This window comes from Stenella coeruleoalba, assembly GCF_951394435.1.
Source record: "Stenella coeruleoalba genome assembly, chromosome: 3".
NCBI lineage: Eukaryota > Metazoa > Chordata > Mammalia > Artiodactyla > Delphinidae > Stenella > Stenella coeruleoalba.
The window spans coordinates 37478214-37501959 of record NC_137148.1 but is presented as its reverse complement, the minus strand read 5'-3'; the positions used below and the strand labels follow the sequence as shown (position 1 = coordinate 37501959).

General features: G+C 37.6%; 1 protein-coding gene across 1 annotated transcript in view; it reads left to right on the top strand.

Moving 5' to 3' along the window:
* HCN1 (hyperpolarization activated cyclic nucleotide gated potassium channel 1) overlaps nt 1-23746 on the top strand; it is a gene marked incomplete at both ends in the record, with an annotated part of 366195 nt that overhangs the window by 240819 nt on the left and 101630 nt on the right. The window contains one exon of the mRNA XM_079916908.1: nt 13888-14106. Coding sequence (XP_079773034.1) covers nt 13888-14106 — 219 coding nt within the window. The remainder of the gene's footprint in view (nt 1-13887; nt 14107-23746) is intronic.

Genomic DNA, 23746 nt, shown 5'->3' with positions numbered 1-23746 from the left:
GGGGACAACTTGTTGGTCTCTTAGATACGTGAATTCTATTTCTAGTATAGCCTAAATCCCTTGTGTTCTGTGTTCATAGGTATATTTTCGATCAAGAGATAATATACCATGAACCTACTTTATGAAGATTTAATTTAAGGGGTAGATCATTGCCTTTGAAAATGCCTTAGTTCACTATTGAATTTGTCTTTAGAAATGTTTTAGTGAATTCTGAAATAAATTTTTTTTGATAATGTTATCAAGATCACTACTTTAACCCAGTTTTTCTGTCTCTTCTTATTCCTGTGATTGTATTACCATTCTAAATACTAAGTATTCTTCACCTTGTTTTCTACCTCTGAAAGTTCTCTATCTAAACTTGGTAGAAATATCTGTCCATTGTATTTGTGCAATTTACTCCTGCATAATGTAGCTAACAAAATATGGAGAAAAACACATAATTAGAACCAAATCTGAATGCCTTCAAATTGGCATGTACAATTGAGATCCTCAGGCAACCGGCACCTGTTGGTTTACAAAGAATGTCAATACATGTTACCTCTTCTCATAAAGCTGCCCTATATCTCGACAGCGTTAATGTCAGGGAAATTTATAAAAATAATTAATTAAAAATATTTTAATTTTTTCTTTCTAACTTCTATTGATACTCACCTTACCCCATTGCTCAGATTTCACTTTTATTGTACATGATGCTCTGGGATTTACTCTTTTGGGTGCTATTCATTTTCTACTCTAAGTTTCTATAATCCTTTCTATTCCTTATATGGAGACATATATATTTGACTTTTTATCCTTTGCCAACCTTCAAGGGTGACTCTCCACTAACCCAGCATGCCACCTCACTCTAACAGAATAGAGGATAAAAAGAATAGTTTGAACCATTCCGTTCTAACCACATAATATATTTCCAGTGATAGCCAAAGGCAAGCCATGGACCATTCCAAAGCAACAGCAATCTGGCTGTGCCTCATCATATATACCTGATGCGCATTGACTCCAATCCTATCTCTTTGCAATTGAAAGGTCCTACTTCTGACATTTGCTTTCAATTTTATGGCATTCATGCCTCATCATTCCCTAAAGAACTCATCTTGGGATGCTCTTCATGCCTTTTCTGCTTGGTGCTACCCAATACACATCCAGTTCCAGTGTCTTGAGAGTCAACCCTGAACCCTACTGGGGCCAGCCAAGGAACCTGCAGCCCACAGCAGAAGGATATACTGACTTTAGGTAATGTACAGGCATTTAAATCATGACCTTCCAGAGAACGTCATTGATTTTACTGTCTTACCTAGAACAGAGAAACTCAAGGTAATTTCTAGCATCTTAGAAGAAGATATGGGAGAGATTTTTGACTAGGCCATTCATTGTCTTGTTTCTCTGATTGGAGAATTTGGTACTCTTCTTCCAAACCTCATCTGCAATGTGATAGAAGTTGGCTCCACTGTGGTATACTGCTGCTTCAGTCTCCACTGTCCGGAAAATCTAGTGTCACAGTGCCACCAGGGACAGCACACAGGGTGTACACTATGCTACACATTTTCTAGGCAAGGCTTGGGTACACATACACATATACCCACACCACAACACACACAGATGATTTTGTTCACCTGTGTCACTAGGGTCCAAAGAAATTGAAGATGAAAGACTATTTACTCATTGGAGCAGATTAATCATTTTAGAACTAGATTGGGAAAATTTGGCATGAGTCATGGAAGCAATGCACAAGAGAAATCATTAAGCTTTGAATGTTTACTTCTTTTTTCTGAACAGTCCCTGTTGACTGAGAAATGCATGCTGTTAACTGTTAAGGCATTGTCTAGCTTTGCCAGTAAGCCATGGCGTTGTTTCCTTCTGCATCAGAGGAAGTTAAGGAAGGCATATATGTGACCTGTGTTCCTGGCTGTGTTCCTTAAAGTCAGTCTTCCAGTTTGTGACAAATTTGACATTTTGCCTGATTTAGATGTTATAGATCAGTCTCCTACAGGAATTGCACTAAGTCATGCCCCACACCCAAAGTGGTTAGAATTGTGGGCTGTGTTGGCATTAGGTGATATTAGACTTGAAAACAAGTAAGAATTCTACCAAAGGATTTAGGGACACTTCATTTCTGGTAGCATTTGCCTTTTTATTATGATATTTTTTATCATGCAGAAATAGACTAAAACCTGCTTCTTTCCTAAAACTTAGATAAGCTTAGTTTTCTTCTCCATGCCGTAAGAAAATAGCTAGAATGTGCTCATTAGCAGAATTTCAAAGGAATCTACTGAAGTTCAGTGGGAACTTACTTCACATTAATGTTTTCTTTGGATAGTAATGCCATGGTTGAATATGGGACAATCGTCCATGTATTTTTGTTTGGATTTAGAGAATTGAAAGGAGCTCATCAGAGATGGGACTTATGTCTGAATCACCATTTTCGTAGTCTTGTAAGCCAACAGAACCAAAAGCTGGAAGAAAAAGAAGGGGAAAATAAAACAGATCATTTCAAATTCTTTTCTTTCTGCTTTATAGTTTGTTTGCTTACAGATTTCCAAGTCAGTCTGTATCTGAATTCAGGGATATGGCTGAAAGAAGATAGTCTGAGCCGTGAAAAGAAGAAATTCTTCTCTCTCTCTCTCTCCTTTCCTCCCTCTGTCTTTCTAATATATATAGACACACACACACACACACACACACACACACACACACTCACACTCAAATGTGATGTGAGTAGAGAATTGATTTATCACAGACAACTGAGACTGTAGCATTTAAGCTTTGTAGTACGAGTAAAAAGGGTTTTTGGTTTGATTCTATTGATCAAGAAATATGTTTTGCCTTTCTTAATTAAAATATTTGAATTTGAATTTGATGTGAAGTTGCAGGTGACATCAAGGAGTCCACACATTATAAGACTTACATTTGTGGGCTTCCCTGGTGGTGCAGTGGTTGAGAGTCTGCCTGCCGATGCAGGGGACACGGGTTCGTGCCCCGGTCCGGGAAGATCCCACATGCCGCCGAGCGGCTGAGCCTGTGAGCCATGGCCGCTGAGCCTGCGCGTCCGGAGCCTGTGCTCCGCAACGCAAGAGACTTACATTTGTATAAGGCTTATGTGGATTTAGAAGTCAAAGCAGAATATTCTCTCAGATCAGTAGCTCTGACACAGAAGCCTTGCATGCTAAGAGAACACTGAATACATGTCATAGAATAAGAGCTTTAAGTTGTGGGTTAGGCTCTAAAAATAACTCAAAGTGCCCAATACTTACTGCCTTTTGCACAGCCTTACACAGTGGAGGATTTCCTAGGCTTATTTTATTAGATTGAGTAAGCAATACACCAAGTGCTAGCGTTACTTGTAATTGAAAGCTTTATTTGTCTGCAATTTAAGGTCATGCCTTTAGAATTAAATAACATGTACTGTTGTTGATCTGTGTAGCTGCTACTTTGCTATGAATAAGAAGATGCATTTTAAAAGTATTTTTCTGAAGTAACACAATAATTTTAACTGGTGGCATTTATCTTTCAAACTTGTGATTGAAATAACTTGAGCATAGGGGAATGGTTTTCTATATAATTTAATTAGCCAGTGATCTAATAAAAGTATATTTCCCTGAAGTAGATAACTCAAGGGCAAGATAAGTTATAAGTTATCAAGTAGATAACTCAATACAGATTATAGTGGATGGCCTCATCATTTTACCCAGATATACTGTGATAACAATTTGAATTGCAGCTATCACTTTCAGAATGAGGATAGTTTAACCAGATCATGGTTGATTTTATTAATTTTTATTTTAAAATAATGCACCAACATTAAAAGAAATGTGAGGAAAAATATCCATGATCTCAAGTATCATTAAATTTTAATTTATAAATATACTTAATGCAAATTTTGTATTTTATCACCATTATTGAAACAGGAGAGAGTACACTTAGAACTCAGAGGATTAATTGACCAGGGAACATGTCTAGAACAAGCTCTTAAAATGACCAGACATCATTCTTTTTACAGTATCAGCAATTTATTATTCAGTAGCTTTATATTTTATTGCTAAAAACTGTTAAACCCTCCTATAATGCAAAAGCATTGATGTCAGAGGTGCAAATGTTTGTAAGCAGATCATAACACTACAAATAAGAAAAATAAATTTCTCCCACTGAAAAAATACATGTAACCATGTCATTGCCAAAAATCATGGCTTTTAAATTAGCTGGACATATTGCTATCAAGAATACAAATATATATCCCAAGAATTCAAGAGCTTCTATCATGTGAATGGAAGAGAAATAACTCACTACTTCCTAATACGTTTAAAAATATAGTGCTAATGTTACGTAACAATGTTGATAAGTCACGGAATCAATATAAGGCGGTGTTGGTAGGGTCTCTTTCTTCTTGTGCACTTGAGAGTTAATATTCACTTTGCACAGCACTGTGCTATAGGGGAAATGCTGCATCATATATATATATATATATATATATATATATATATATATATATTTTTTTTTTTTTTAAGAAATGTTATTTCTTTTCGCTCTCTCCATTTTGACCTTACACCCAACATTGCTGGCAGTCTTTACCACAAGTCTCCTTAGAAATGGCATGCACAATATTCCTACTGAATAATTCATTTAGCATGCGCTCATTGAGTTGATTTCTACTTGTCTTCCTAGTGACATTATCACTTAATATGATCTGTAACAAAAAGTCACTATGTTTCATTCAACCAAGATAGGGACCTCTTCAAGAATGTTGTTTAAATGTTTTGGTTTGTAATAAATATATGAATCCAATAATTCTAGGGGGTGTGTTTCAAGGAACAAAAAAATCTAAATTAATACTTAAAAAACTGGGATAATTCTATTTCAATTACTAATCAATATAAAGTTTGCTCCCAAAGTCTGGTGATGGTTGGTTATCATTCTTCAGCACTGTGAAATTGAGGGAGAACAGCTGTTTACTGCCCTGATTCTGTTCTTTTATATACAGATAAAGTAAAATCATGGCATACTCAAGTGAACACAGTATCTTTGGAATTGGCGACCTGTTTTACTGACACTTCCTATGACTTCAGGCAGATTATGTTGTGCTGTATTCCTTGTCTTCAGGACTCTTTAATGCAACTTTCAATTTGATTGGCATTGCTATAGCTGATATAAGTAGTAAGTGTATTCAGTGACTGAAGAAGTAAATTGAACACACTGATGGAAATTTGGTAACCTAGCGCCGCTAAGCTCATTCTCCACCTGGATTTCTAGTTCTACTACTTTGTTATCTCTCTGATTTTTAATAATTTAGCAATTTATGTGTGAGTTTTTGAGTCTCTAAATTCTATGTGTCAGATTTTGCTAAGATTTTACCTACTTAACATATTCATATTTGCTTTCAAGAGATGAAGAGTTAATTCAGGTATTCAACAACGGAATATTTTGGCCTCCTAACTTAACAGAATTTTAGTTCATGTGATAGATGACGAACTGGACAACTTTTGTTGCCATGGTGGGTTACTAAGTGGCTTAGTTTGACTTTGAATATCCTATGTCAGGAGATCTAGGACACTCTAGAAGAAACTTTTCTTTCCTTTCCTTTTGCCATAGCCCTTAACCCTGTCCCGAATTCAGTAGCAGTACAAACCAGGGTGTCAAAATAAATGCCTAGAAAGGATTTTAAGTAAACCTAGGGAAAGCTCAAAATATAATTTTTCTAAATGAAAGTTCCTTGATGGAATAATCAAGTGATCTTATATATATTTTCATTTAACTTGGCTCAGAACGTTTTCCTCAAAAAAATAATCAATTTCAATGATATCTCAGCGAAGTGATGAATTAAATGAGTGAACATTCTGAATAATAAAAAAATAATCTATAAGGAGCAATTTGTTGGTAAATCATTACCTAAAATAAAAACAAGATAAGCCCTAATTAAATCAGAGCTCACAGGTAATTTATTTGTTTACTTTCAATAGGATTCAAATTATATGTTAGTTGGTAATATTTGGATTGTATAGTAAAGCACTATTAGTATACAGTCTCCTATTCATGGTATTATTGATGTACACTAAAATATGATAGGATCATTTTTAAAAGATGAAAAGAGAACAGCTACATAATAAAATAAATAGGACATATTGGGCATAGAAACCTTCCTGGATTTTTCACAAAACCCTCTAAGATTCTATCTTTCCTTTCTTTATGTCTGCTCTTTGCCTTATTTTAATTTACTATGTTAAATAGGGTTGAAATGTGAAATTTGGGCTGGTCAGTTAGTCTTTCACCCTCAATATTTTGCCTGAAATTATAAATATAATAGGTTTGTAAAGTTGAGATAAGTATCATACAGTGGTTAATAATATGGTCTCTAGAGCCCGACTGCCTGGGTTAAAAAAACTGAATACTCCACTTACAAACTTGTAACCCTGGGCAAGTCACTGTGTTCTCTGTCTCAATGTCAACATTTATCAAGTGATGATGAGAATTGTGTGGTGATAAGACTATTCTGACTTAATATAATAATTGGTGCTTTGAACAATTTAGAACCATGCATGTTGTTTTTATCATACTGTTTTTCAAGAATACGCTGTATGTGTGTTTTTATCACAGTCAATCTAAATTTCCTGCTTGCATCTTTTGTTTCTAGGACTGTAATGGTGGGTGGGGATGGTGGGGAGAGTAGGAGGGGATACAAGACGATGGAGGTAATGGTATAAAATACCATTCCTCCACTTGGGATCCTTTCAACGACAGCCTCATAATCATGGTTGCCACCACATACCACTGTGAGGGCTGGATTGGCTCTTGTACACACAAGAGGAAAAAAAAAAAGAGGACATTCAGCATCTGAAGAGAATGATACTGGTCTCATGAAATAACAGAAAAGATCCCTCCACCTAATCACTCTCCCCCAGAGGAAAAGCCTGTATTGCATGAATCTTTCTATTTTTTTCATAACCCCCTAAGGTATTCTACTATCCTCTTTCTTTTACCATTTCACAAAGACCTGATATACTAAATTCTATAGGTCTTATCTCCTCAAGATTATCTCTTGTTGTTTTATACTTTATACTTTTATGCTATTTTAGCTCTCATTTCACCTCCCTTAAACTTGTAATAGCTCTTAAACTGACTTCTGTATCTATTGTTAAGTCTACCGTCCACACTAGGACTTCTCAACCTCACCACCGTTGGCATTTTGGGCCGGATAATTCTTTGCTGTGGGAGAACTTTGCTATGAATTGTAGGACATTTAGCAGCTTCACTAGCGTCTACCCACTAGATGTTAATAGCTCCTCCCCCAGTTGTAAAAACCAGAAAGGCCTCTCTGTGTTGCCACATGTCCACTAGGCAGCAAAATCATCCTCAGTGGAGAACCGCTGTGCCTCAATGCTTCCTGATCAGTCTTCCTAAAGTATCGTTCAAATCATACCATGCCCTGTCGAAAAACTCAGAGGCTTCTCATATCATACTGAAAAAAATGTTCTGAACCCTTCAGATCTGGCCATCACTGGGTTTCCTAGTGTATTCCTTAGTCTCTTACATATTGTCACTACAATTTAGACTGGCTGATCCATGAAAAATTCTTCCGATAGGTGATAGATAGATAGATAGATAGATAGATGATGAATTTTCTGGGTTTGATGACTGTCCTCAACCAGAGTTTTCTCCCAAGTACCCTGTCCCACTTCCAGCATCATCTTTCCAGATTTTTTCCTGCTTAAAACATGGTCTTGCTCAAATTTCTTCACATAGTAACTTAGTTTAAACCCCTGTTGGAATTGAGAGGGGGGTTTGATATATATATGCGTATATATGTGTGTGTGTGTGTGTGTATAGTCACTGTAATTTAAAACCATATGGTATCAGCATAGAAATAGTCTAACAGGTCAATGGAGCAAAATATTGACCCCAGAAACAAATACCAATGATGTACGTAGACAATATATAACAAAGGAGGCATTTTTCTGTCCGTGGAGATCAGGTTGTTCATTAGTGTGCTGTCTCAAGAGAGAATCCTTTTAGAATGAAAGAAAATGTGAACTTCATTCCATATACCAATGGAAATCACTTAAGTAAAAGATGTAACTATAAGTAAATATAAAAATAACAATTTCAAGAAAAACATTTAGGACATATGAATAATGTCAGATTTAGGGAGTTTTTGAAAACAATACAGGAAATCCAGTAGCTGTCAAGGAAATTGCAATTTATTTTTCTACATAAAATGACATGTTTGTATAGCAAAGAGTAAATAGGCATAAATATTTAAATCACATAGTTAAAGAATGGATATCAAGGCTTCAAAATATTACAGTATTACAAAATAATAAGGAGAAATAAGAATTTCATCAGAAATGAGTTCTAGTTGGTTAATAAGTATATGAACATCTTCTCAAATTCCCTAGTCAGGGAAATGCAAATAAGGGTAACAATGGGTAACTATTTCTCATTATAGAAAGTGATGTAGTATATTTTTTCTTGTTTTTGGAAAAGTTACAGTCTTTTGAAAAAGTCTGGTAATATATTTTAAAATCAAATTGAAAACTTTACCTTCTGACCCAATAAACATTTTCCTGGGAATCTGATTGATAGATGTAAGGGCTATATGTATTAGGTTGTTTACTACAGAATAGATTGTAGTGGAAAAAAACTAGAAAACAATAGGCAAATGGATGAATTAACTATGGCATCAACAATTATATGAAGACTAGATTTTTGGAGGGATATTTCTGTGATAAAAGCAATATGAAGAAAAAAATATACGATATAATCCATTTTTATAGGGGAAAAAACCAGAATCTCAGAATGTGTGTGTGTCTGTGTGTGTGTCTGTGTGTGTGTCTGTGTGTGTGCATGTGTGTGTAATTATATCAGCATGGGAAAAGGTACAGAGAAATCTATACCTGATTTTTAGGTGGAGAGAAAGGGAGAGAAATATGGATAAAACAAGAGTAGAAAAGTTTTCCGTGATTTGAAAGGATCAGGAAGCATGTATGATATAAATTTATTTTAACTCGTTTAAGAGAGTATGCCTGCTGAGTGTGCCTAAGGAGATAAATGAAAATGAACATAAATGCACATTCTTATTTAAAATAGTTTGGCTGCTATCTAACTGCATTATTTTGTGAAATAATACTCCAGCTCCACATGCTGCTTCCCCTCACAACTAAACAATATGAACAGAATTAAAGTGCAATCTCCACTGGACATCCCATTGGACTTTTGAATGATTTGCATTATATCTAATTTCGTCAACATGAACAACATGCTTTTTCTATACCCCTGTATAAGGGAAGGAACTCTTGCATTAGATTTAACATCATAATCAAAATTTATTTATTCACTCTTTCTTTTGACAATAATAAAAGTGTTGAGTGTCTCCATTGAATCATGTAGTTTAGACTCTAGAACATGATCAACATGTCATGGCCGTGCCCTAATCTATGAGGAGATGCAGGCTCATGAGAAGATCGTCATATAGGGATAGAAGTCACCATGACATGTGAATACCTGGAGTTCTCTAGGAGCCCCAAAGAGATTTAAAGCCAGAAAGAAATTAATCAAGCTTGTTTTCTTTCTACCCATTCTTTGAATGGATCATAGGGATAAAAGGCTTTTTGTTTACTTTATAGTATGGTTTGTAATGAATCCAATTTTAGTATTATCAGTATGTTATTGAGTTGGATTTCAAGAATGAAATATCATTTTAAATAACATGTACATTCAAAATTTTTATAGAACACATTGCTTGTTAATTAAGTATTCCACTTCTTGTTCATGGAACATCTAGAATTTGGGGAACCTTAAGTGTATTCCTGAGAGTAATTATATATATATACATATGAACTCTGTTCATTCCCCAAAATTAAAACTGTGCATGGGTTCATTATACAATTTGCGTTGTATAATATAATATACAAATAATTTTCTTTCTTTAAAATTAAATTTTATTTTATAGTTCTCTCTCTCTGGATAGTTTACTGTGGCAGCATGCCTTTATTATATTAAAAAAAATAAATTTCACTTTAAGAACCTTAACTCTTTCAACTAAAAGAGACTAGTTAGTTTTCATTTGTCAGCAGCCATATACTGTTCCAAAGTTTATGAGGTTGGGTGTTTTTTTTGCGGTACGCGGGCCTCTCACTGTTGTGGCCTCTCCCGTTGCAGAGCACAGGCTCCAGACGCGCAGGCTCAGCGCCATGGCTCACGGGCCCAGCCGCTCCGCGGCATGTGGGATCTTCCCGGACCGGGGCACGAACCCGTGTCCCCTGCATCAGCAGGCGGACTCTCAACCACTGTGCCACCAGGGAAGCCCTGAGGTTGGGTTTTTAAACCTTATCATGTTCTATTTTAATCTATAAATTTGATTTTAGAAAGCCCTATTAAAACAATGAACAAAAATATCCACAGAGATTCAATATATTTCTTAAATTTATGATAATTTAAGAGTTAATTTGACAAAGGCAGGGATGGCTTCATGGGTATGTGGTGTATGACCTGGCTGTTTCAAAGCAACCTACTTTGGGAAGGATCCTGTGCTTGGATTAAAGCTCTGCTACAGCCATCTTGAAATTCATAATAATGTTATCTTTGAATTTATGTTTTGTATGTGAAGTCCACTGGGACAACAAAGCATGAATATGAGCATCGGAGCTGCAAGGTGGCAGCTGTGCATACACAGGTCCAGGCCTGAGGGCACAGCAGGAAGTACAGAAGCCAAGCAACGGGCCAGGCAGCAAGGCACACATATGCACGCCTCAGCAGTCTGGGATGCTATACGTCCCCAGTGTGGCCAAGCCGGAACTGGGCTCAGGTTAGCAGTGGCAAAGGCAGCAGCAGTGTGACATAGGAGGGGCTTCCCATGCCAGCAAGGATAGGACCATGGTAAGGGCCACCTGCCTATCAGTCTCAGGAGCCCATCTCCAAAGAATCTACACAAATATTAAATCTCTCGCCTAAGTTCCAAGACAGAACCTGCAGAGCTCAAGCAATAAACTTTATCAATAAATTATTACAAAATAAAGGAGTTCACATGGCCATTGAAATAAAGGTTATCAGGGAGTTATTAAAATTCTTCAGTGTGAAATGTCCAGATCTGAAAAATCCTGCAACACTGCAAAGCAAATATACACAAGCCTAGAAATACGGATTACATTTACAGATCATCACATATAATGGAAAATAACACTATTTTCATATGAAATTTTAAATAAGCCAGTTATTAACAAGGAAGACAATTTTTAAATTAAATTTTCCTTGTAATTGAAAATATAGGGGCTTCCCTGGTGGCGCAGTGGTTGAGAGTCCGCCTGCCGATGCGGGGGACACGGGTTCGAGCCCCGGTCTGGGAAGATCCCACATGCCGCAGAGAGGCTGGGCCCGTGAGCCATGGCCACTGAGCGTGCGTGTCTGGAGCCTGTGCTCCGCAACGGGAGAGGCCACAGCAGTGAGAGGCCCGCGTACCGCAAAAAAAAAAAAAAAAAAAGAAAATACAGGAATAGAATACATAAACAGGCATTATGGATTATATAAAAATCATGAAACTACTTTTGGTTTCTTGTACGACCTGGGCAAGTTATAGGAAATGTCAGAGGAAATATTAAAATATCATTGCATACATTTACATTTAACATTAAATTCAGTATAAAAGCAGTGTAGGGCTTCCCTGGTGGCGCAGTGGTTGAGAATCTGCCTGCCAATGCAGGGGACACGAGTTCGAGCCCTGCTCTGGGAAGATCCCACATGCCGCGGAGCAACTGGGCCCGTGAGTCACAACTACTGAGCCTGCACATCTGGAGCCTGTGCTCCGCAACAAGAGAGGCCGCGATAGTGAGAGGCACGCGCACCGCGATGAAGAGTGGCCCCCGCTTGCCACAACTAGAGAAAGCCCTTGCACAGAACGAAGACCCAACACAGCCAAAATAAATAAATAAATAAAAATAAAAGCAGTGTAAAGGTTCTTTGTTGTGATGGAATTGTTCTGTACGTTGACGATGATGATGAATACAGGAACCTACACGTAATAGAATTGCATAAAACTAAATACACAAATGAGTACACATTTAGTGAAATATGAATGAGATCAGTGGATTGTATCCATGTCAATTTCCTGTTGTAACATTGCACTATAGTTTGCAAGATGTCACCATTCAGGGAAACTGATGAAGGGTACATGAGATATTTCTCTATTATTTCTTACAATTTCCATGTTAATCTATAGTTATTTTAAAATAAAAACTGTAATTTAAAAAATCACATTCAGTTTCATGAATGTGATTTATATGAAGAGTTAATCCTAATTAAAAATTATTCCATGAGAATTATCAGCTCCAAATGTACTAAAATGTATACATTAAAATAATTTATCGGGGCTTCCCTGGTGGCGCAGTGGTTGAGAGTCCGCCTGCCGATGCAGGGGACACGGGTTCGTGCCCCGGTCTGGGAAGATCCCACATGCCGCGGAGCGGCTGGGCCCGTGAGCCAGGATCGCTGAGCCTGCGCGTCCGGAGCCTGTGCTCCGCAACGGGAGAGGCCACAACAGTGAGAGGCCCGCATACCGCAAAAAATAATAATAATAATAATAATTATTTATCAAAAATTTATCCTAATGTCCCAGGCTATAAAATACTCTTAATAGTTCCAGTAACAGTTGCATCAACAGAAAGATCTTCCTCAAAATTAAAAATGTATCAGAAATTATTTGTGATCTTACATTAGCCAAAAGCAACATGTCATTTTCAATTTTATCACTGAAGGTGAAATTATTAATTGTATGAGTTTTGATGACCTAAGGAATGAATTTGGCAGAAAATTACGCCAGAAAAATTGTATGATCAATCAAGATATCACAGTAGTATAGTATTACTTGTATTTTATATAATTATGACAGCAATATTTCACTTTTTGAAATGTGTAAATTTGTGTTGTTACTCAACTAGCACTATTTTCCTAAGTTTTATAAGTAATAAAATATTTTAAGGAAAAGTCTTTATATATTATTATCTTTAACAGTATCCTTTTTCCCTACATTTTGCACTAAAGCGCTTCAGATTTTTATTTTGCACTGAGTCTCATAAATTATGTACATCCTGGACTAGGGAGTTTGAGACAAATTGATCAAAAAAGTCCTTTAAATTTTATCAGACACTATATAAAACATATTGAACAGCTTATTTTTGTAGAATTGAGCTTAGAATAAAGTTTTGAAATGACATCAGAAATTGCATCTAATAACTGATCTCTGAAGTCAGGTTTTTTTTTCAGTGTCTGCCAAGATATTATTTTGCTTATGTTATTCTATTTTATTTTATTATTTTATAGAAAGCCAACAAGATTCATCCATCAACAACCCTGACATTTGAATTTCAATAAACATTACTCAGAGAAGGCTTCAAGGAAGTCTTTTCATTTATCAGATCTGTATTTCCAAATTATGTTTATTTTTCATTTAAGACGTATAGGACTAGGGACTACACAAGTCTACCATTTGGACTTTCAAAATCTAACATCATGGTTTTGATAAAAATTCCTATACTTAGGCCTATCTGCTTCACATCTATCTGCAGCATTTCTCAGCTTGCAAATATATTGCTAGAGAATGACCAGATTTCCTGGAAACTTTAAAATGAGCTAATCAGCGTTCATTCATTATCCCAAAAGGAGTGTTTAGTTTTTAAAATAACACATCAAAAACTGACTAGGATTGTGTATTATAACAGTAGACTATTTCTATTTCATTTTTCTGGGTAAGCGTTGAAAAACATCGTCATGTGATTAGCTACTGGGGAGAAGTACCTGTGTAAATGCTCCATTACAAGAATGTTATAATGCTTCTGTGTACGGGTCATACTTTTTCATGGTTTTTCTTCTGCTATCCTAATGGTTCAGTCTACTTCCTCTTTTCTGTTGCAGAATGACTCTTGGGGAAAGCAGTATTCATACGCACTCTTCAAAGCGATGAGTCACATGCTGTGCATCGGGTACGGAGCCCAGGCCCCGGTGAGCATGTCTGACCTCTGGATCACCATGCTGAGCATGATCGTGGGAGCTACCTGCTACGCCATGTTTGTTGGCCATGCCACAGCTCTAATCCAGTCTTTGGATTCTTCAAGAAGGCAATATCAAGAGAAGGTAATTTGTTTTATCTCTAATACGTTCAATCAGCTAGTTTGTAAACTTAATTGTGTTCAGATAACTAAACTATGCCCTCTATCAAAACTACAATGAGATAAAATGTTTAAAGGAGGAAAACACAATCTGTTTCCATATTTTGAAGTGTCTTCAAGGTGGTCCTTGTAGCTTTTGTTTCCAATTTCTCTCTTAAATAATACATATTTTTTTTAAAAATCTGCATTTTCATTCACAGAAAAAAATAGTTACCTGTTTCAAAATGTATGAAACTAATTTAAGGTATTATCATTGTTCATGTTCTATAATTTTTCAACAGTTAAGATAATATAAAGACTTTTCTTATACAGTTAGAAAAATATGTTGTTAGCTGATTAAATGCAGACAGGCAGCCATTGCACGTCTCTCTGTGCCTCTCTGCATGTTACAATCATAATTTATATTAAGTCCATATGCATAGCTGAACATATGTTGCCCTTGTAGCTAGATAAGTCACCACACACCCTCTTTAAAATGCATATTAACAGCTGCTATCATACATTCACATGCACAATGTGTTAATTTAAATGATTGGTGCTCTAAACTTTTCTCAAAAGAGAGACAAAAAGTAAATTCGTTCACTGATTTATTCATCGGATTTTTTTAATATGCTGAATTACTTTGGTTGGGACTAGACCTTGGATAATCAGCCAGTACTTATATTCTTCACCAAATATCAGTAACTTTCTGACAGATAAGAATGTGGGGTTTTTTTTGTTGTTTTTTTGTTTTGGTTTGGTTTGGTTTGATTTGGGGTTTTTTTTTGCGGTACGCGGACCTCTCCCTGTTGTGGCCTCTCCCGTTGCGGAGCCCAGGCTCCGGACGCGCAGGCTCAGCGGCCGTGGCTCACAGGCCCAGCCGCTCCACGGCATGTGGGATCCTTCCGGACCGGGGCACGAACCTGTGTCTCCTGCATCAGCAAGCGGACTCTCAACCACTGCGCCACCAAGGAAGCCCAATAAGAATGTTTTATAACTGAAGGAAGACTTTCTAATGTGGGAGCTCTGTTGAACATGACAGAATATATAATATGCACCTTGCCAAAGAACATATCTGAAAGTAATGGTTAAAATAGTTCTAGAATACGTCTCTTGGTGAGTGATAACAGCTTAGACTCATAATTACTCACAAAACAGCCAAAGATCTTTCATTTGTGGCTTTATTTACAGAAGTGTTCAACACTTTAGTCACACAATAGGAAAAAAGGGAACCTAGATACTTTATTTCCCTTGAATTTAATTACGCTGCCACCAACTATTACAGTGAGCAAGCTGATGTTTTTTTACTGAAGTAATGAAAAGATGAACCACCAAAATAGCTTCAAAGTTCATTTTAAAATAAAGCCTCCAATTAAACTGCAAAGAACAAAGCACATAGTAAGGGGAAAGAAACTTCATACAATGGTGATTTTTAGTAAAAATTATATGCTCAATAGAATTTGGGCTAAATTTATGGGTATTTGAGATAAGACTACATATATGTTTCTGTTACACTATTTCTTTTTCCCTTTCAGTGGATATTGCTTTTCATAAAAATGCTCTTTCCCACTTCCTTTTTGCCTACATCATTGCTACATATTTTCTTAAAAATAAACAAATCTTGGGCTTCCCTGGTAGTGCAGTGGTTGAAAGTCCGCCTGCCGATGCAGGGGACACGGGTTCGTGCCCCGGTCCGGGAAGATCCCACATGCCGCGGAGCGGCTGGGCCCGTGAGCCATGGCCGCTGAGCCTGCGCGTCCGGAGCCTGTGCTCCGCAACGGGAGAGGCCGCAACAGTGAGAGGCCCACGTAACGCTAAAAAAAGTAAAAAATAAAATAAAATAAAATAAACACATCTTTAATTTCTAGGACTGTGTTTATTAGCATTGTATTGCCTATTAAGTCAATTCACCATTTTTATGTTCTTAGACCTGCTCTATAAGCCACGTTTAACTTGGCAACCCAATTTATTCAACTATGTAGTCATAAACATTTACATGCAAATATGTTATGATGTTCTTCATAATTCAAGTCATCAAATTCTTGATTTTACAAGTGCTTAATAGAGGGCAAGGATACTGGGGTAACTTCTTGTTACTTTCTGACATTTGAAGCAATTTAGTCAGGAATAGCTGATTAAAGAAATATAATTTTTTTTGGTCTTCAAACCAAGATCTGTCAAGAAGTTTGGTTCCAGAATACCGTTCCCATTTTCTACTCAGCATAATTTAGGTCTTAAAGACATTGTGTTACTTTTTTAAATGTATACTTTTATGAACAATAAATGTCTTATTTTCAATTCAGTCTTATAGAATTGTTCTGCATAATGTATGATTGGCTTGCAGCTTCCTTTGTGATTTGGCCACTTTGGGTTTTTTTTTAGATAAAATACTCATAACACAGAATTCACCAGTAACTGTTTTAAAGTGTACAGTTCAATGGCGTTCAGTCCATTCATAATGTTGTGCAACCAGCACCACTATCTAGTTGTAAGACACTTTCATCCTTTAAGCATTAAGCAGTCACTCCCCATTTTCCCCTCCCCCACCCCAAGGCAACTACTAGTCTGCTTTCTTTCTATTGATTTCCCTATTCTATATATTTCATATAAATACAATCATATAATATGTGACCTTTTAAAATATTTTTGCGGCTCATCCAGTTTGTATCATGTATCAGTGCTTCATTCCTTTTTACGGCTGATTAATGTTCCATTAATTAGTTAATTAATGTTTTGTTTATCCATTTATGAGTTGATGGATTTTGAGTTGTTTCTACCTTTGGCTACTGTGAATAGTGCTGCTGTTAACATTCGTGTACAAGTATTTATTTGAGTACCTATTTTCATTCCTTTAGGTGTATACCTAGGAGTGGAATTGCTGAGTCATATAATAATTCTAGGTTTAACTTTTTGAGGAACTGATTAATTATTTTTGTAGTTAGTATTTGTCTTTAGGTATTGGAACCATCTGCCATGGGTGTCTGCAAAATTAACAGTGATACTACTTTCACTGCTGTGTATCCAGTAACATATTTTTGATGCAAAAGAAGTGAGCTGTAACCAATAGCTATTATAGTAGCCTTTCAGAATGTGTTGGTCTTCAACCACCTAATCCGGCTCCAGAATTCATTCCTCTCCATCACTTACCATATTCTTTGTCTCAGGTGAACATATTTTTAAGTCTAGTCTGCTACAAGTCACCTAGCCCACTATTTTACTTTGGAATCTCAGAGTCATTTAATTCTTCCTTCCCAGGGAACATCTCTTCAATCTGGATCCCCCAAGTTTAAGTAGTTCTATCATCCCGAGCAGTAGAATAAGGTCCTCTGATTACGAGATCCTAATCTACACAATATACCAGTGCTGCTAATCTGACAGGGTTATAGTGTCGATCATCCTCATTGTTACTACTTTCTCTCTTGACCAAAACAATGTGTGATGATCTTTATATTGTCACATTGCAGGTTAAACTTGGACTTGAAGCACATAGTATGCTGCTCATTTCATGAGCTATCATATTTTGTATTCTTTTACATTTCAGACAGCTCTGTTTCCCCCTTCTCTTAGGTATAGACTTTATGGTGTAAAATGCATAGTATTTAAAATGTGCCTCCCCTGATGCTCTGCTCTGGATTACCAGCAGTCTGCATACTTTCTGTTACTGGTTACTGAACAAGCTCAACTTTGAAATATCCAAACACAGTGGTTTGGTTTTGTTTTGTTATTTTTATCTCCAGTTACTGTTTTTATTTAGTGAGGTTCATCTTTCCTGGGCAAATTAAATCTTTCCGCATCCCCACCCAGGACTTTGTGGGGCTGGAAGAGCCAGGAGTGAGAAAGCTGGGCTTGCCCTGTAGGCTCACTTCTCTCTTCTATTATAAGCCTACTAGGAGCTGCTGTTATGTCTTCTCATCAAGGTGGAAGATAGCAGTGAGGAGGAAAGGGAAGGGAAGAGGCAATTTGGATGCACGTGCTAGAGCTGTTAAACTAGTGTCCCTGGGTGGGTCTGGCAGATAAGTAAAACTGGCACTTTCTTTGAGAGATCCTTTGGGCATTTTAGGTGAGCCCCACTGAGTCCCTGCACTTCCCTAGAAGAGGCCCTGAGAATTTGGCAGTCATCTGCAGCCTCTTTCTGCTGAGGGCTCCTTGCTCTGCCAGTGGGCACTCTTGGACGGGACTGAAGATGTAATGCTGGCCCTCCTATATCACTCAGGTCTGGTCCACAGAGAAGCCCTCATGCATCCCTCTCTTAGCCCATCTCTCAGCACTGCTGCCTCCTCCACCAAAGCAATGAGGAGCCTGTGTCTAGCCTTCTTCAGTTCCTTGGCAGGAGTCAGGCCCCAGTGTCCACAGGCTATTTACATGTTTTTGGAGGTGATCAGACCCCAGACTCACGTCTCTCAACTAGTGAACTTACTTCAAAAATCCCCAAGTGATTTTCTTGAAGCTCCCCCAACAGGTCAAGTGTTAGAAGATAGCCTCCCCTGTCCCAAAGCAGGCTGGGAAAGGGACTCAGAGAAGAGCAATCATTCTCCTCAAAGAAATCGGTTCCCCATCGTCAGGAAAATTCTCACTCTACTCTCTGACCTCTGTAGACCTGCAGAAGTCTTGATCCTTGGATCATCGTTTACAATTGTAAATCCATGTAGGAGAAGGAGCCTCAGAATATCTATCAGGTATTCTGATATCGCAGATGAGCAGTTCAGTGAACATGAGGAGGGAAGAGTAAGTCCTAGTCTAGCAGCTTTTTAGACCTTTTTTTAAATCTCAGCTCTTCTCAAAGCCTCTTCCACAGATAATGGAAATAAATCATAAACATACGCATATGTATACATATATACTACACATGTATATATATGGTTTATTGTTGAATTACGTATATAATTGTTTCCTGGTCAACTGAGTTTGGAAATGTTGATTGAAACAATGAATTGAAAAGGTTTTTTGCTATAAGTTTGTGTGCCCTGAGCATTGAACATTTTGCCTCTTCCCTCTATGCCAAACCCCCATGTATTTTTTTTTTTTTTTTGCGGTACGTGGGCCTCTCACTGTTGTGGCCTCTCCCGTTGCGGAGTACAGGCTCCAGAAGCGCAGGCTCAGTGGCCATGGCTCACGGGCCTAGCCGCTCCACGGCATGTCGGATCCTCCCAGACCGGGTCACAAACATCCCTGCATCGGCAGGCGGACTCTCAACCACTGCGCCACCAGGGAAGCCCCCCTCCCATGTATTTTAAGTGATTAATGTACACTTTGGGAAACACCTATCTAGACATACTGCTCACAGTGACCATTCCTTTTTTTTAAACTGACCTTGGGTAGTTACCAACTTCTCTAGATATATCCACAGTTCATCTAGTCTTGAAATGAAACTGCTTTAGATCACTGTGTCTTTATACTGTTGTATCTTAGTCCTTACACTTGGGCACCCCTGGGAAGCCTACTATTATATCTAAACTTGACACTCTCTTTCCTGTCAAATAATTATAGTAATAGCAGCTTTTAGGTGTGCAATTTTCCTTCTGTAATAAGCAAGAATTTTAACACAGAACACATTATGAATTTAGAGTAAGAAGTTTTCAACTCACCTTGGTGTACCTGATGTACATGAATGATTTTTAGTGTGAAATTTGAACATGACAAATATTTAATTGTATGAGGAAATTATCAAATTGAGATAACTTTATACACTGAATAGCTTCTGAATCCAGGAAGCAGAGTGTATATAAACCTAAGGCAGGTGCAGGAATGATTTGTTTAAATAGACTGTGCTTTCTAGTGATAGAGCACAAGGCAGTGAGCCAGTGCTGCCCTGGGCTTCAAATATTGATTATGTTGCCTAAAATTGTAAAAACTACTGATTCTTCATTTAATAATGATAAGAAATTGAAATTCTAAATTTATCCAAATGGACAAAGTTTTATCATGTTTGCAAGTGTTTATATGATGTCCATTAAAATCCCTTTGGAATAAGGAGGTACAGTTTATGTAAGTAGTCTCTCAACCATACAGGTGAGTTATATGTAATCCTGCATGAACCATATTGAATTATACAATTTTATGTAATCATATGAAAAACACTATATCCTAAACCAAGTCAGTTCAGACAAATATTATTTCCTTGGTTTTAATTCATAATCCATAGATACTTATTCTTTCCTTGTAAATGAAGGACTATAGTCAGGACTGCCACATAAATTTCATATTCCCCAGAAATATTTTTAAGCAGTCTAATCTTCCAAATTTGTATAAGGCAAGGTTATGACCAGAGACAAAAGGCTGGACACTAAGACCTGCTCTCATTTTCAAGCTACTTAAATCTCATTTGCAAGAAAGCAAATTTCAGGTCATTTAAAATAAAGTGATTATGGATAATATATATACTTTCATGGTAATATGCCCTTCAAAAAGAATTTGGTTGGAGGAGGAATGATGCCAAACCAACTTTTAAACTCTTATGGATCTCACGGCCAAATCTCTCTTCCAGCCACATAATTATTGTTCTCGCAACAAACCAAATGATTCTGACCTGCCTCCAGAACCTTTCATCCTCCCTCCTTACATACTTTAATCCCTTTTAGTGTTTACACAGGTTCTGCCCTTCCCTTTGGAAGACTGTGACACCTTCCCTGATTATCCCAAGCTATAATAATCTGTTTATTGTGTACATTCTATATGTTCAGAGGGAATATAACACCATGATGGGAAGACCTGTGTCTTTGTAATTGTGTATTTCAGCCACACGCATAGAAGCCTCAGTGCTGCGATGCTCAGAGGGGACAGTGAGGATTAAGAATATTTGCAGGTGTCCAAACTTTTTTTTTTTTTTTTTTTTGCGGTACGCGGGCCTCTCACCGTTGTGGCCTCTCCCGTTGCGGAGCACAGGCTCCGGACGCGCAGGCTCAGCGGCCATGGCTCACGGGCCCAGCCGCTCCACGGCATGTGGGATCTTCCCGGACCGCGGCAGACTCTCAACCACTGCGCCACCAGGGAAGCCCACTGAGTGCATTCTTAGTGGGAAGAGGTGGCTCTAAAATCAATGTGCATTCAGCAAAATGTTTCATGGGTTTTCTTCATTATTAGTAAATGCCTTCTTCCTTCCTTTACAAATGAGAATGCCATAAGCAAAACTCCCACATGGTTCCTTAATTAGTTGGAAAGATTTCCAATTCGGCTATACTATATACTTTTGCTTCCCAGGAGCTGAACTTTACATACTCTGGTATGTTAAACTGGTAGTACTGCCAAACATTCTCAGGCCAGGGCAACCCTCAGACTGGGAATATCTGGGAGATTTTCTCATAGAAAAATAGCAGTGCCATAACCCTTGGGTTAGCTTCATGTGGCCACTTGGGCTGCTAACAAATTGGGCTCCTGGCAGAATAATACTTTATGTGATCAGCTGGGAAAAGTGTTAGTACATTAACTGAGTACTGTTATAGAGATAGGTACAAGTAAAGATAGAGAGCTTGAGGCTGTTAATTTAACCAAGGAGAAAAACAGAATTTTGCCTATTGTAAATCTCTTTTACTAATGATTTTCAATCTTTGTATTTTAATATATCCCAGTGGTATCCCTTTCACTCGGTGATACTTTCCGTACCAAAACTCAGTGGTATATGCTGAAATTTCCTGCGTCTTTGTTGTGGGTATTCATGGTTTCAGGACTGTATGAGTTGCTAAAGATTTGTCCTCACCAATCCTTCTTTAGTTCCTTGCAGTTTACATTTATCATTGACGGCACATCTGATACCTGTTTCTAATGGCTCTAAAGTAGAGTTGTATTTTCTACTATTTTCTTTTATTGGTTGATGTATGGATATAATTTTTTAGAAATGTTTGAATTTTCATTTGAACGTCCTCCTTGAAGTTCTTTTTCAAGTGTTTTACTGTATTGTATTTGTGTCCCTTATATGTCATAAGACATAAATACACTATTAAGCACTTTTACAGGGCAAAGCTTGTCACCAGGGATCCACTAATCTGACAAAAACCCGCAATGGACAAGAACCACTTCATGTACTTGAATTTGTTTAGTTAGATCACTGGGATCCATTGGAAATGGACCTTGAAGAATGTAGAGGAAATCAACAGGCAGAGATGATCACCACTGGAGAAATGCCCCAGAAAAGAGCCCTAATTGTGAGAAGATTCTTGGCTGACAGGAACAAAATGTGCAAAGGCCCAGAGGTGGCCATGTGTGGGGAATATTGAATTGTCTAGTTTGAGTGAAGTGAAAACTACCTTGCTGGGCAAAGTGTGAAATTAGTTTAGGTTATGGTCTACCTAAGAATAGTTTTCAATGCTGGAGGGATGAGACTGTGCGTTGGGAAAAGGATAACCCTTGCAAAATTTTAGCAATGGGAGGTAGTCATTGAAATTGTCTTTTAAGAAAGTAAATCACAGTCGTGCATGAAATATGGTGTACTCCTAACCTAGATTGTAAGGGTCCAAAAGCAAATAGATCACTTCATAAATGCTTACTGATAGAATCATTAGCACAAATATATTAACAGAACAAGAATGCCAGCCTTTTAAGTAGATAGGGACACTCTGATCAATAAAACTGCTGGAAACAACAGTCTTTTATAAAGAAGTAGGATCCGAATAGTCTTTGGGGTTAAGATGTCATGTGAGTTGAGTCTCAAGTAATCCACTTTTTATCCATTTGATGTGTATTTATTGAATGCTTACTACGTGTCAGGCCTGGTACAGGATGCTACGCATACAAAGTGAGCAAACAGATATGGTACCTTCTCTCATGATGATTCCTGTAGTACAGTAGGGGTGAGGGAGGGGCATGACACAGTAACAAGGTTCACAGAAAGCAATAAATTATAAAAATTTAAAGTGCTAAGAAGGGAAATGTGAAGGTCTGCTAAGAGATTTTTAGTCTCTGACTTGATTCATATGGGATGTGGTGGGAGTGGGAGAGAAGAAAAATTGATATTTAGGAAGAGACCTGAAGAATGAATAGAGGTAAGATAGTGAAATAAACAGCATGGGAAAAAGCACTGAGTGTGAAAAAGCTTGCCGTGATTCAGGAACAGACAAAAGGAAAGTGTGACCAGAGCACAGAGATAAGCGAAATGGCTCTGGATGAGACTGGAGAGACTGACATGGGTCAGGGTGGACGGCACCTCACAGACCTACTTAGCCACATTGTATTTTAGCCTAAATGCTATGAGAGTCTAGTAAGAATTTGAAGCCGAAGAGTGGTACAATTAGATTAGATTTTTTTAAAAGACTGTTCAGTCAACAGTGTGCCTAATAGATTAAAGTATAGCAAAGATAGCCTAGGACTCCTTGTCATTACGTAAAGGGGCCAGCGCTAGGATTGGTGGAAATATTAAATTGGGTGGAAATATGAAGCAGGCCATTCCACATTGAATAAATAGTACTCAGGGCAAATGCTGAGTTGCTATAAGAAGAAGATCCAACAAGTCAGTGCCCTAAAGAACTGCATAATTTTGCTAATAAACTCTGCGTGATGAGAGGCCAGGTCAGTGGGATGACACTGCTCCAGGTGGTCATTTTCAGAACAGATTCTTCCAAGTTGTTCCTCTATTATCACCTGGAACCATATTTTCTAACATTTTATATGAATTATCATTACCTGGAGAGCCTGTT